The sequence below is a fragment of the Nuphar pumila genome, chromosome 3 (assembly GCF_984573655.1).
Source record: "Nuphar pumila chromosome 3, dmNupPumi1.hap1.1, whole genome shotgun sequence".
Classification (NCBI taxonomy): domain Eukaryota; kingdom Viridiplantae; phylum Streptophyta; class Magnoliopsida; order Nymphaeales; family Nymphaeaceae; genus Nuphar; species Nuphar pumila.
In genome coordinates this window covers 118,314,341-118,329,732 of record NC_143251.1, presented here as the reverse complement: position 1 = coordinate 118,329,732, position 15,392 = coordinate 118,314,341, and the positions used below count along the sequence as shown (strand labels likewise).

The window sequence follows — 15,392 nt, the reverse complement described above, 5'->3', positions numbered from 1 at the left end:
CCCTGTTTGGAGGAGGGGGGGGCGACATATAACCTGCTTCGCCTAAAGGCCATTATGGTCAGTACAAAAGTAAACCACAACCAACGTTTCTTTGATCTATTTGCACCCCCAATCATTCAGGTAAGTTTTTTCCGATCTCCTTTCCACGCTTCTTTACAATGTTTTACATTTGTGAAATCCATGCAGATAAAATTGCGAAGCATGGCCCACTTGAATAAGGAGTAGGGAAACCCCCACTATCATCTCAACGTCATCCCCTCCACCCTCACTTTCTTGTCGGCAGTAAGTCCAAGAACAAACAGCTAATGAAAAAAAGAAGACCCCCACTCTATTCCACACAACCACAGCAACTTGCGCTTCAGTTAATGTAAAAGCCATCCCCTCCTAATCAAGATCATCCACAATGCCTCTTAAATAATTTAAGACCCATAACTTGTTGGAAACTACTTGCTTTCATGCACAGTTTGGAAGTAGCACGACCCACCCTCTTTGATATGGAATTGACTTCGCACCAACTCTCTCTCTCTCTCTCTCTCTGTATAAATACAAGTGACACCAACAAACACAAACCATAATTCCCCTTGGCTTCTCCTGATTTGCTGCGTTGCCATGGCCAGCCTATACAACAAGTTCGTTCGGGCCGAGCCGAGCTCCGAACCTAGGCCGGTGCCGACTCAGCTGGGTGGGTCTGAGCGCCCCAAGAGGAAGAAGAGGTTTATCCTCCTCTGCATTGTGGCCATGGCCTTCCTCGTAGCCAGCGGTGTCGGTGTATCGTTCTATGTTCGGTCCCGAGCCTCTGGCTCGGGATCCCGGGGAGGCATCATCCAGCCGAGCCAGGCCATTGCGCTGACATGCCGACAGACTCTTTACCCGAGCCTCTGTGTCGACTCGCTGGTCGCCTACCCGGGTGCGCAGGCAGCCGATAAGTCCGATCTAGTCCGAATTTCAGTCAACCTGACGCACCAGCATGTTGGCCGGGCATTCTCGGGCATTTCAGAGCTCGCCGGAATGTCCATGACCCGAATTGCCCGGCAAGCTGTTGACGACTGCCTCGAGCTTCTAGAAGATTCCATGGACCAATTATCAAGGTCGATCGCGGCAGAAACCGACGGCAGTGGCAAGGCTGCCGATGTCATGACGTGGCTGAGCGCCGCAATGACCAACCAGGACACGTGTACTGAGGGGATTGGTGAGGGGGCTGATGGAGTGGTGCGGGACCGGGTGGCAGCGCAGCTGCGCAACCTGGCGGAGATCATCAGCAATTGCCTGGCAATCTATGCAGTCGCGAGTGGCGAGCGGGACTTCACCGGGATCCCGACCCAGAACCGGAGGCTGCTCGCTGCTGCACCGGGCAGTTTTCCGTTGGAGGAAGATGGTTTTCCGGCGTGGCTGACTGCGAGGGATAGGAGGCTGCTGACCATGGAGGTGAAGGACGTGCAGGCTGAGATTGTGGTGGCTTCGGACGGGACGGGAACGTATAGGACCATCGCTGAGGCGATCAACGCTGTGCCGGAGCAGAGTTTCACGAGGACTGTTATCTACGTGAAGGCTGGGAGGTAAAAGCTCTCTCTCTCTCTCTCTCTCTCTCTCTCTCTCTCTCTCTCTCTCTCTCTCTCTCTCTCTCTCTCTCCATTTTATGCTTTCAATCTACACATAATAACATGGTTGGATTGTTGGTTAAAAATTTGATAAAAGTGTTGGTCTCCAACTGGGGTTGAATATGAGCTGGATTGATAGCAACTAGAAACTTCAGTTCTTTTTCTTTTTTTAATAGCCACTGGGTCTTTGGTTCCAATCACCATCTTGGGCTATCTCCAAATTGACTATCAGAAGCCAAAAAGAAAATGGTGCAATTGAAATGCATTGATTAAAGATTTTTTATATATTTGGTTGATTGTTTTTAAAGAAATCTTTGGTCACCTTGACGGTGGCGAGAAGGTGTTGAGAGATCGGATGGAATTTTGCCTTATTTAAACTGTATCAAGAGAATTGAGGGATTAAAAGACCCAAGAGTTAGGGGAATTCCTAAGTCCTTTTTTTCATAATTCAAGGAAAAAACTCCATCACCGACCGCATATTGGCTCACATCACCGAGAAATACCCAGCTTCGACCTTGCAGCAGGAAACGCCACTCAGAGTTTCTAACTTGTGACATCCTGTCAACTTTTGTGACATTTTACAAGTGGCCACTATCAGACGAGTGAAACTCTTGTAAGCTATATTCCCAAGTCCTAGCTTAGACATTGTTCTCTTTTTTCTGGTCCTTTTGTGGTATGAGGGACATGCTATTTGGGTCAGGTGTCTAAGAGATGCGGACATCACATAGTAATTAAATATCACAGATATTTTCAAAACATCAATATTTTGTTGTGATATTTTTAATGTTGTTATTTTATATTTAAAACTGTGATAGTTTCAAGATATTGTTTGTTTTGAAAATATCCTGTTTTGAAGCGATATTAACACTTTTTTTTTTATCATAACCCAAAGAAACCGCACCTGGCACGAAGACCTGGTCGTGTTGGCTTAGCCTGCCAAGCGTAAAACTCTGAGGCTAGGACCCCTGCCCCCGGGGGCGATATTAACACTTTAAAATTGATTTTTGCATATTTTATTGTATATACTATATATATATATATATCTTTTAAAAAGGAGCTAGAATTGCACAAAACTCTTCATAAGGGTTCCTCCAATCAATTTCACAATCTTCTTAAATCCAAACACTCAAGGTGGTGCCGTCAAAAAGTGGCAACCTAGGCAATTATTTGAAAAGTTAAGGGTATTTTAATTTGTGAGATTTTCATAAAAACTCTTGTGAATTCTAGTTTTATTCATCCCTTTTCATAAATTTTAAAATCACCAAAATCCACCATATATCTTCTCGTGTAAAAAGCCGTGCCACTTTTTAAGCATCGAAGTATTGTTGTTTGCTTGTCTTTTGTATTGTACATATCCCAATTTTGCACGTTTATTCTTATAACAATATGCCTAGAGTGTCCTCCATTTTGCCGGGTGGGTAATGCAGGGAACAACCCATCTAGGGCACTCATGATTTGGGCCGTTGATCTTGCTCAAGTAGAAAAACATTGTACCACAAGTTCGAATTCAGTAGAAAAAATGGGACCCACTGTTGTCTTGGTGGGGTCCCCAGTGACTGTGCTTATTCCAAGACAAGGAATGGCCGCACTCACCTAATCAATCCTTGTATGTCCTTCAACGCTTCCCCACTCCCTAGCACTTCCAATTTCCTATTTTTTTTCTTTTTTCTTGATAATAGAGAAAAAACACCTCACTTAATCGCGAGCTCATTGGTGTAAAAACCGCAAGCTATGTCACATGGATACCACTGTGGATGCGAGGATATGGATATTTTTGTAAAGTTTTCAATATGACTAGCATATAAGGGGGCACGACACCCAGCAAAAACAGTGGTATATATATATATATATATATATATATATATATATATATATATATATATATATATATATATATATATATATATATATATATATATATATTGAGAAATAGAGATTATATGATTGTTGTGCACCATAATAATATATGGTACACACTTTTGTTTGTATGAATCTACCATCGCTTATCCATGAAGATATGCTTAACATGGTTTGTTTACTATATGTGAGGAAGTTTCATTATGTCTAGCATAACACAATATTTGATTTGTAAAAGTCATGTTACAATTCATTAAAATAATTGCCCACAAGAGCTCCACTCATATGGTCGGGGTGGCTTGTGATGTCACCAAGCTAACGAGAGGTCGCAAGTTCGAAACCCATGGATAGTATTCCTTACCGCAAGGTAGAAACTGGGTGTATACCCTGGTTGGCAGGAGGGTCACCAACGGGAGGCCAGCCAAAGTGTGGTCAGTGATTGGGGGAGGGGTTCCCTTGGATTATCCAAAAGAAAAAAAATGATAGGGTCAACTGTAACATATGAAAATAATAAATAAAATACGATAGCTTACTTTGAGAAAGACGTGTACCAAAGTTATCCTGTTCAGTACTATAATATCTATAAATGTATGGTTTTTTATGTATTTCACAAGATTCTGTCAAATGATCCACCGTACAACCCTGTACACGTTAATAATAATTTGAGATATTTTACACCGTAACTAATTTACTTTTTTGTACTAAGGGTGTCAACGTGTGGGTTTGGTTCGGACTCAGGTAGAACTAGACAAAAACCTGATTTGAAATGATGGTATCGAATTCAGACCCGGGGTTAATCGGATCCATCATAAGAGAAACCACACCCGGATCCTATAAAGATTACATGAACCAGACCCAGACCATACCCAATAAAATAATATTTTTATCATTTTTACATTGAAAAATTACAGATCTTAATTGAAACTCTGATTGAGGCCTATGAAATTTCACAAACCATACCCAGATCCATATACCGGATTCCAATCCGGCCTTCTTATTTATCACCTAACCCTGACCTTATAAGGTTTGGTGTGAGTCGGGTCCGGGTCAAACCCGACCCATTGGAAACCTTATTTCAATGATAAGTAAAAGATGAATACGGTTGGTGACAATAATGATGAACAGCTTTTAACGCACAAGCTACGAAAAATGATGGGGAAAATTACGTTTAGGAGCCAGCCTGTTTGCCATCATTTCAAAATCTTCGCTTTTCTGAAATTCCTTATATGGGTCGCGGGTTTTCTGAAAACTGTCAAATAGAAACCTCCGGTCAAACATCTGTTGGAAAGAAAAGGGTAAATATTTATGAAAGTTATTATCATATTTAACTTAAACATTAATTAACCTGAGTTTATAGATAAGATGCCTTCGTTTGAGGCCTATTTTTGAAATTAACTGCAAAAGGTTGGCCTCTCAATGGAACCTTACCTTTTAAAATTATGATTTTTTGTGATGATGACAATGTTCTTCTATTTCATTCTTCTCACGTAGAAGTAATTAGAGGGGTACTAAATTTTTGTCAAATGAGAAATAAAAAAAAGTATAGAAACACCCTTTAATGTAATGTCTAATTTATTTTATTTTATTTTTTATCTTTTCTGGTTTGTAGATACCAGGAAAACTTGAAGGTGGCAAGGAAACAATGGAATGTGATGATTATTGGAGATGGAAAGGGTAGAACGGTAATTTCGGAATCAAGAAGCATCCAAGAAGGATATACCACCTTCCACACAGCCACTTTTGGTATGTTTATTATATTCCCTACACCTACCCCAAACAGCCTCTTGGCTCACCTAAATCACTCAACACTAAGGCAAGTTTGCTTGATCCTATAGTGAAGATTATTCTGTCATTGAATTTCAAGAGCTCCATTTTCAAACGTCATTGCAAACATGAGAAAATGAGGATGCGAGGGAATGAAACATGTTTGCAATGTCCTGTGAAAATTAGATTTTCTCAAGAATCACAATCGCATCACTTTCTCAAGTTTTTACAAACATGAAAAAGTCAAGTTGTGATTGTGATGCTCAATTAATTAAGAATGGTCCTCCTTGCAAGCTTGAGAGAGTTGGTGATAGATGAAGGCACCTGATCAAACCCATCGGGTGCACAGGTGTGTCCATAGCTTTCAGAGGTGGGGGCCACATTAGGCAGGGTGGTTGTGGGGCCCACCCGGGGCTTTCCCTAGCTACAGCGAGGGTTCCTGGTCGTAAAAAAAAAAAATGAAACATGAGAAAGTGCACATTGTGATTGTGATTCTCACTTAAGAATGCTTCTCTCTTGAATCCTGTGAACAAGGTACCTTTGCAACACCATGTGAAACTTAGATTTTCGCAAGATCCTGTGAATGCAAATAACAAATCATAGCACTTTTTCAAAATTTTCCAAATATATAAGTGCAACTTGTGATTGTGGTTCTCACAGAAAATTCTCCTCCCTTGAAACTTGAGAAAGTTTGTCACAAGGCAACCTGACCAACTTTCTCAAGATTGAACTTTCATAAGGCAACTTGAGAAAAATTGACCTTGTGATCAACAATCACAGCATCTGGATTCTTAGCTGTGATTGCTCATCTCACGTGTAAATGTTATTCACTATCTCACATTTCATGAGTTGAAGTCACAAGGTCTACCTTGTGACTCCAATTCTCACAAGAACTATTCTTATGAGAATGAGAGTTATATATTCTCGTTGAGGTACTGATTCTCCTGTGAATTTTGCAAAGTGCAAGTAAACGTACTTTGAGACAACTGACAAAGTTGTAAAGTTTCTTTTTCTGAGATATAAAAAGAGAAAGTCATCAGGGTACATTTGCTTGTACTACACTATGAAGTGAACTTGGGTGCATCTTTAAGATACTGCTCCCAGCCACGGTCTAGTTATGATCATTCTGAGGTTCTAGAATGGAGCCCAAACATGGGTCATGTACTTAGAAAGTGACCCTGGCAAGCGTCTTGGTCTGATTGGTCTGGGGCTACAGAGTGGATCCAAAAGCAAGCAACTTGGCCTGGTGACAACCCTTTATATTATGCCAATTTAATCTTATACAAATGTTTATCTTACATAAATGTATAAAACAGTTAGGTTGATGTATACAGCTTTCTAATAAGTGTCCTAATATGTAAGTGTGTATGTGTACATGTAGGTCCTAAAGAGTCTTATCTCCTAGACTGTCATAAACAGCTTAAAAGGGCATATATGCATAGGTGTTTGCTTAATTTGAACTTATAGATGTATTCTACACAAAAAAATTGATGTACTTTTTATGCTTAAAAGTGTTCATATAGCAATAAAAAATAACGGTTCATATCACACTAAAACTTTTTTTTTTAGACAGAGAGAAAGCTAGGGTTAGGCAGACCCCTACCAGTTATATAACTACACCATAGGGATTCGAACTTGCAACGTCCCAACACAAGATGACGTGCACTAACTGCTCCTTCCACACAAGCGGAGCCCCCATTGGAATATCACACTAAAACTTGATGATGAAAGAAACTAACTTTCTGGTTAGATTGGCTTAACGTAAAGCATTACTTATTACTTATTAGTAAATAACCAATGACAGACACATCTACAGGTTTAGATTAAGTAAAAAAATTATCTGTAATTATGTCTTTAATTTTAGAGATAAAACGGTTTATAAGGCGCTGCACGCTTCTCTCTCTCTCTCTCTCTCTCTCTCTCTCTCTCTCTCTCTGAGTATAGGGCCAGGAACAAAAACAAGGGACCCACTTCCTGCCACCCATCTCATGGATGTGTGCCTGTCAATGAATGACTCCATTTGAATAGGCTTTGATGTTGAATAAAGCATTGGATTCTCAGTGAAAGTCGACAATGACATTGTGGCATACATTTCCACTTCTATGATGACAAAACAAAATGGTTCTCACTTTATCATAATGGAGTTAGGAAGCAACTGGCCTCGTGCAGTGATGCATTGTCCATTATCAAATAAACAAACAAGAAAAAACAAAAGCTCTCTCTCTAGACAGAGAGGGAGAGAAAGAGAGAGAAATTGGTAGGTCCTTTCTAGGTTTATCTCCCAACCATTCTTATCACTTAAAAAAAACCATAGTTGCAGGTGTTTTCACTTAATATGAACCAGTAGATGTAATTGTCATTGCTTATTTAGAAACATGCCATGGATTGAATTGATTTAACCAACAAACTTTTAACTTTTTTATCATATTTGAGTATAATATGAGATGTTGATTTTTTATCACTTTAAGAATGCATCTGAACGTCAAAAAAACGTTATTCACATATTTTCCAGAGTAAGCTATATAGAATGTAAGCAATACTTCCAATGGGTCTGTCTGAACTTCCAAGTTCTGGAGAGAAACTTGGATATTTCAGAGGCCCTATGCATGGTAATAACAACTTCTTCAATAAAAGGCATTGCAACACATCAGTTGAAACAATTTCAAGCTACAAGAAGAAAATAAAACAATAAATCAACAAGAACTCATAACTCTAAGTAGTATGCTTGAGGTGTTCAAGGAAAAGGACCTCAAGTTGTCTTTAGTCTACATGGGTAATCTCCATCTTCTTGGCCCTTTACGAGTGAGCACCATCTAATGTAATCATCATCTCATCTTGAGTGATATCTCATCACTTATAATCTTTGATGTACTTCTTTCCATCTTGAGATTTAATTTATAATAATATTTTTCTTTCAAAAGAAATTAATTATCTAGGAGAAACATTGGACTTCATAACCTTTGTCATATATACTGGCCAAATGCAATTTAAGGTCCCCTTATCTTGTTTTTTTTCTTTTCTAATTTGTATATTTTCTTTTTTAGCTGCCACCGGCACCGGATTCATTGCTCGGGATATAACATTTGAGAACACGGCGGGTCCTGAAAAACACCAAGCTGTTGCTCTCCGAATCGGCGCCGATCATGCCGTGGTATACCGCTGTAGCATCATCTCATACCAAGACACTCTCTACGTGCACTCGCAGCGGCAATTCTTCCGGGAGTGCGACATCTATGGCACAGTGGACTTCATCTTTGGAAATGCAGCTGTGGTGATACAAAAGTCCAACATCTTTGCTAGGAAGCCCATGGCAAACCAGAAGAACACCATAACTGCACAAAACCGCAAGGACCCGAATCAGAACACAGGGATATCCATACATGATTGCCAGATCCTAGCAACTCAGGATCTTGGTCAAGTGAAATACAGTGTGCCAACTTATCTTGGTCGCCCATGGAAGCTATATTCTCGTGTGGTATACATGTTGAGTTACATGGGTGACCACATCAATGCTGCAGGTTGGCTGCCTTGGTATGGTACATTTGCATTGGACACATTGTATTATGGAGAGTACATGAACTATGGGCCTGGAGCTGCAGTTGGCAAAAGGGTGCAGTGGCCTGGATACCATGTTATCACAACCGCAGAAGAAGCCAGTAAGTTCTCAGTATCACAGTTCATTTATGGGACATCCTGGCTTCCATCCACTGGAGCTGCTTTTGTGGCTGGATTGTCTTGATGAAAATGATTAGTCGGTTGTCCATTGGCATATATATAGCTCAGAAAAAAACAAACCCTTCTACATACTTGTTTCCTTCGTAGCTGTCATTTTTTGGATGATCAAACTTGTTTGGTGGTGCAAGAAACTGTACAAAGAAGGCACATGGGTTACTTTGGAAGGTCCATCTATGTGGCCTATGTACGCTCTTGTATTTGTGTATTTTGGTGCTACTGAACCCAGATTTAATATTTATATTTATATTATATATCTAGACCATTTTATCTTCCAGAATGTCCCAGTCCCATTTAGAAAATATACATTCATGTGTTTTTTGCTTAATCTAAACTCATATATGTGATCTCCATGATTTACTTGGTAGAAAATATGTATTAGTTTAAATATTTTTCATGTTAAGACATGTTTTTAGCTCAACAAAAAAAAAACAATGATTTATATTGCATCAAAAACTTGATTAAATAAAAAACAGGAATTCTTGTTGAATTGATTCAATCCAAAGTATGGTTTTCAATGAACAAACAATGATAAATACATCTTGAAGTTTGAATTAAGCAAAAAAACGCGTACCAGTATGTTTTTTAAAGGGGTCTAAAACAGTCTGGGAGATCAATGATCTAGAAACCATCATTACCTGATTGTACCTACAATCTAGTTTGAATCTCATGATCCAAGTTGTTTTGACTCAATCACCCCAAGGAGTTTGGTTCAGTAGGATGGAGTCTATGCCGTTAGGGAGGTGGTCTAGGTTCAAGTGTCATCCCCTATGCAAGTTGAAGTGTGGCAAGTCCCTGGGAGCCAGTGGTAAGACCTCAGAGTTTTACACCAGCAACCATAAGTAAGGCAAGGAAAGCCAACACGACTAGGTCTTTGTTTCTGAGGTGATTTTTTCGAGTAAAAATAAAAAAAAATTGTTTTGACTCAATTTAGTCTCGTAGATGTGTTCAACATGGTTAGTTTAGTGAGAATGGACCCTTGGATCTTGTTTTTTACATAAAAATCATAATTTTATAAGTCAGGAAAAATCGATGCTTTTACAACCGTTGATTTTAGGTCAGATTTCGGTGATTCAAAAATCAGTTCATAATAAAAGAGGATGTAGATCACATCTATAGGGCCAGTTCCACAAAAAAATAAAAAAAATTAAAGTTTGCTAAATCATTTGTACATGCAAACGATTGTGACAAGCACCTACCATTAACATTAGGGTTACAAATGGGTCGGATTCAAAAAGGGCTCATGCAAATTTTGGTTATCCAGGATCTGATCTGATTCAACTCTCCAACTGTTCGCATCCCTAACTAGCATTACTAGTTTATGTCGATCGTAGTGCAGAGATCGTTTGGCCATCAATCATATTCAACCTCTAACACCTGCAGCTCCTCATCCAAGATACAGAAGTGCGGTGATAATCTCAGCACTCCTCTACACTGGTTAGGGGTGGGCATGGGGGCAGCCCGGCCCGCTAATGGACTGGGCAGACCGGAACCTAACAAGGCCGGGCCGAGTTTTGGCGCCATTTTTAATGGGTTCGGGTTGGAAGTGAAGCCTATAGCTCAGCCCATTGGCCCCGGCCTGACCCAATCTTAAAATGCATAAATGCTTGACTGAAATTGTGTTAATGGTAGAGTAGCCAGTTCTCATGCAACTAATTCTTAATTAGTGCAACTAAGCAAGTTCTCACCTAATTGATTAGGTAAATAATAATAGTTAATTATTCAAGTTACTATGTAATCGTTAATTTTAAAAAAAATTAATAAACAACTCAGGTCCATTGGGCTGGCTCGAGCCTAACCCACGTATACAACGGGCCAGGTTTCAGCCCGGTAACTAAAGGGTTCAGACCTAAAATCATGGCACAAACCCAGCCTATGGCGGGCCGGGTCAGCTTGCTACCGGCCGGTTGCCCACCCCTAACACTGGTACTCTTCTGTAAAGTACGCAATATCTGGGGCTCATTATGGTAATTTAGAAAGACAGGACGTGGCGATGACAATAGGCACTGACGTTGCAAACTCTGAGCCAGTACACCTCAGCCACCGGCTTTGGCACCGTGGGTCCCACTCTGCTTTCCAACACCGTCAGCCTCACTCCCGGAAAGCAACTGGAGCCTGAGACTCCCGGTAGATGACGTGGTATTAACCTGTCTCACGTGGCACATTGTTGCGTTGCTACTGGCAGTTTGTGTGGGCATTAAAATAACGATACTACCCTCATTTTTTACAAAACTAAGACGTGGTTAATGTTTCCGTTGAAAGCAGTGTGGGCCCTAAGCAAGTGGATGCCTAAATGGGTGCAGTTGGGCGAGAGTTGGTTCCACTCATCCCCTCATCTTCATACCTCAGTTAAATCTTATGATGCAAGTTGTTTCTGATCATATTTGAGAAGGAATCAGCATGGTCAAATTCATAGGAATCTACTTTTGAATTGTATTTTTTCAACTAAAAATATGAGTTTTTAAATCAAAAAATTTTGTGTTTTATCAACTGATGATTTTTTAACAGCAAAAAAATCAGGTACACAAGTTGGATTTTCACAATTTAAATGTTGATATTTGCTAAATAAATAATGTAGATCACATCTGTGAAGTTAAATTTGATGAAAACAACTTTGCACCAGGAAAATCATAAGGAGGGGTATGAAGATAGGGATGACATAGGAGATGAATGGAATTGATTTGGGGCGAGGCCGACTAGTTACCACAAGCTTCTTGCTACATGGAAAAGCTTACTTCGGAAGCGAGAAACTTAAATGGAGGAAAAGCTTTGGAAAACCTACCTTCAAAATACGGAAAACTTGATTCTTTTTAGTGGGAAGCTCGCTTCCTCATTTTCAAAATTGATTCTCATTCACTTTATTAAATTTCTCTTGCTTCTTGTCACTTCTCATTCACTTTTTACTTTTTGTTTTTTTTTATATTATAAAATAATATTTTTATAATAAGTTTACATGTTACTTTTATATGATTTTTTACTTGTGTTGGTATCATTTTTTATTTTCTTTTGCCCACAATTCATATTGTTTTCTATGTGTTTCTTTTTAATTTTTCATAAGCTTGAATAATCATTTCAGACTGTATTCCGCTTCATGCTTCATACTACTTTTTTAGAACTGGCATCATGCATAGCTTCTCATATTCATTTTGTTTTCCGGCAACTATGGTGTGACCGGGTTTGGAGTTTGGACGACAGTCATAAATTTCAAATTAGCAACAGAAAATCTAAGGATAAATTGAAATTTTCCAAAAGGTAACTGAAAAATCACTGTGTACAGCAGATTTATCGTTGACAATAATAAAGAACATGTACAACTGTTCAAAAAATTTAGCAAAGCTGCAAAGTTCACGTTAATATTGGAGTATATTAAAAAGGAAAATAATTGGCTATGCACGAGTGTATCATACCCTCTAGTAAAAACGTTTCATCACATTTTCTTGATCTGTTTTGTCGTTAAAGCCCTAGAAATATGATCTATATGGTTTATTTGGTCAAAAACAAGTTTGAGATCGTCCGACCACATGAAATAAGCAGATTTTTTTTAATGGCTTGAAAATTCAAAGGTCCACAAAGTGTCAAAATTTCACTTTTGTAAAAATTATGTTTTTACATTGAAACTACTCGTTCAAAATTGTTTTTCACGCTAATTGGTCAAATAAAACTCGCGCCTTTGAGTTTTTCCTAGTGTCGCTAATATTTTTTTTCTACAGAGAAAGCTGGGGATAGGCAGACCCCTACCAATTATACAACTACACCATAAGGATTCGAACTTGCAACGTCCCAACACAAGGCGATATGACGTGCACTAACTGCTCCTGCCACACAAGCGCAGCCCCCATTGGGGTGTAGTTAATATTTTTTCTATCAGAAATAAGTGATATTTTGAGAACTTGATTATATATATATATATATATATATATATATATATATATATATATATATATATATATATATATATATATATATATATATTTGAAAAGGAACCCTCACCCAAGTGCACAAACCCACGTGCAGGGCCCCACGACTAACCTGCTTTATATGACCTACCTCTGAAACACACCCGTGCGTCAGCGGAGCTTGACCTGGTGCCTTCATCTCAGCAGCCTCACAACTACCTCGCTGCCCACGTGGGCAACCCCACGGTGGTAGAACCCGATATTATTTTCATTTTTGTGGCCTGTGAATATCCTGCAATAAATATCATGAGAATTTCAAAATCTTGGTGATATCATGTGTTCTACTGTGTATTTCTTGTAGTGGAGCTCGGACCCCTTGTTAGACCTCACTTCAAGGATGAATGCCAATAGCGGTGACTCTTTTCCTGCAAGAAAAATCTCAGCGCTATTAATCAAGCAATATGGGCAAAAATTTTGTCCTTGCTATCAGCTTCATCAATAATTGTGAGCTATGAATTTCGCCGGTATTACTCTTCTAAGGCTATAATTTCACCCTTGTTAGCTTCATCAATAAAAGTCTGCTAGATATCTCCTTAAATGCCTTGCCTCTACCCACATCTTATTGTTAAAGACATCTATAACGGCGAGATTCTCTAGTTATTAGATATTATCGTTAAAACACTTTAACAGTCCAAAAATTTTACTATTATAAATCAATAACCACGAGAAGATTCTCTCGACGTTATAGGGTTTTACTCTATTGTTAAAAATGTGCATTTGTTATTGATCAATAACGGTGAAATCTGACTTTCGTTGTTATAGGGCTTTACTCTATAATGGAGATAGTTATATCACCATTATAAAGTAACGTATATAAAAAGGCCCTGATGGACCTCTCTCTCTCTCTCTCTCTCTCTCTCTCTATATATATATATATATATATATATATATATATATATATATATATATATATATATATATATATCGAGCATCGATCAGAACGTTCGCTTTGGAGACCCTCACACCTCACCCTTCTGGCTTATTTTTCTTTTTTTTTGTGAATTTGTGACGTTTGATTTGTTTTTTGTTGTGTTTGAGACGAAGTGAATGAGATCATTCTTGGTAGAGGTGATCATTTGTTAGTTAGCCTAGGGTTTCATGATTATGCTGATTATTATGTTTTTTGTTCATTTTTTTTGAGATCTCATGTTTTCGTGAAAACCCTAATGGAAAAGATAATTACATTTATGTAAATGTATCCAGGCATATATTCATTGGCATGTGTTAGTGCATAACATGTGTGTCAATGCATGCACATTTGCATGTATAAGTGTTTGCAGAATATGCTTATGTATGTCCATTTGCATGCTTGCGTGTGTGTATCTATGCATTCACATGATCGTACAACCATTTTTCCTGTTGATTTTCCATGTTAACAGTGATGAAGTTTGTAACGTCCTAAAATCCTAAACTTGTAAACTTTTTTTTTTTAAAATAAAGCTTTACAATCAATCCTTTTTAAGAGTTTAAGACGATAGTTTAGCAAAAAATAGTGTTTGAAAGAACAACTCAACGGACCTTAAGCGCATTATAGATAAACTTTCCTTTACATAATGGATTTATATCTCCATACAAGCATTAAAACCACAAAAATTCAAAACAAGGTTTTTGATAATTAAAGTTTACACAAAAAGAGGAATTTCAAAATAAACCCTCATACAAAATTATAAAACGTGCTCAAGAGTGAAACAACAAAGAAATAGTGAGATCGTGATATCATCACGTCATCGTCAGACGCATCAACCTAATCATTACTTGTATCTCATAAAATGAGTCAAACTTATGAAAACTTAGTAGGTGCATAGATATCAAAAATCAGAACAAGACTAACATATGCATTGTGCCTTTCACGATGTACAATTTCATAATATGTAAAATGAGCATGGCAATCTTGTTTCAATAATTAACTGATCTGAGAGTACGCACAGGATAAACGTAGAAACAACTGAGATTGTTTGGGGGTTTGTTATTATATGTATTTTGATACCCCAGACAACTATCTTATTTTTATTTTTTGAATGGGGTCTCAGTATTTTACCATTAGCAGGTTGTCGTTTGTTGCCCCTATCATTCCCAATAGACTTTTTGTCATGTACACCCTTAACTCGCTCATATTCCTCAAGGTCTTGTGTGGCCAGCTGCCTCTTATCGTGACTTTATTTAAGGTAGCATTGTTCCATAGAATGACATCTACCCTACCACAAAAGATACAATCATCAGAAACACGGGGGTACATTTGACCCGGGTGAGCTTGAAGACATTTAATCTGATTACCAAGTCGTCCTAAGTTGGTGATTTTGTAAGTCAACCTATCTACCTATGATTCATGTTCTATACAATCGATTTAAGTTGTTCAAGTACTTCAGCCAAGGCATCTATTGCCTCAACCATCTCATTGTATGACATCTATACCAAAACATATTTTCTTAATCAGGATAGATACAAAAAAGGTGAAGCAAAATACACACAGTGTGATGCAGATGTC

At 38.5% G+C, this 15,392-nt stretch overlaps 1 protein-coding gene and 1 long non-coding RNA gene across 2 annotated transcripts; one reads left to right on the top strand and one right to left on the bottom strand.

Moving 5' to 3' along the window:
• Window positions 1-557: 557 nt before the first annotated feature.
• On the top strand, window positions 558-9,201 carry LOC149843445 (putative pectinesterase/pectinesterase inhibitor 34). The gene is made up of 3 exons (XM_089999800.1): window positions 558-1,556; window positions 5,065-5,198; window positions 8,264-9,201. The coding sequence occupies exons 1-3, from the start codon at window positions 610-612 to the stop codon at window positions 8,956-8,958; spliced, it is 1,776 nt and encodes a 591-aa protein (XP_089855926.1). The 5' UTR covers window positions 558-609; the 3' UTR covers window positions 8,959-9,201.
• A 3,314-nt stretch (window positions 9,202-12,515) lies between these two features.
• On the bottom strand, window positions 12,516-13,240 carry LOC149843444 (uncharacterized). The gene is made up of 2 exons (XR_016430873.1): window positions 12,999-13,240; window positions 12,516-12,766 (listed from the first exon to the last, which is right to left on the bottom strand). It is a non-coding gene; the product is annotated as an uncharacterized LOC149843444 (long non-coding RNA).
• Between the last annotated feature and the right edge of the window lie 2,152 nt (window positions 13,241-15,392).

What these genes read in the sequence shown, in the direction of transcription:
- LOC149843445 (XM_089999800.1), top strand. Translation starts at nt 610, where the DNA reads ATGGCCAGCCTATACAACAAGTTCGTTCGGGCCGAGCCGAGCTCCGAA. An exon ending in ATCTACGTGAAGGCTGGGAG is followed by an intron (nt 1,557 to 5,064) that starts GTAAAAGCTCTC and finishes TCTGGTTTGTAG; the next exon opens with ATACCAGGAAAACTTGAAGG. An exon ending in CTTCCACACAGCCACTTTTG is followed by an intron (nt 5,199 to 8,263) that starts GTATGTTTATTA and finishes TTTCTTTTTTAG; the next exon opens with CTGCCACCGGCACCGGATTC.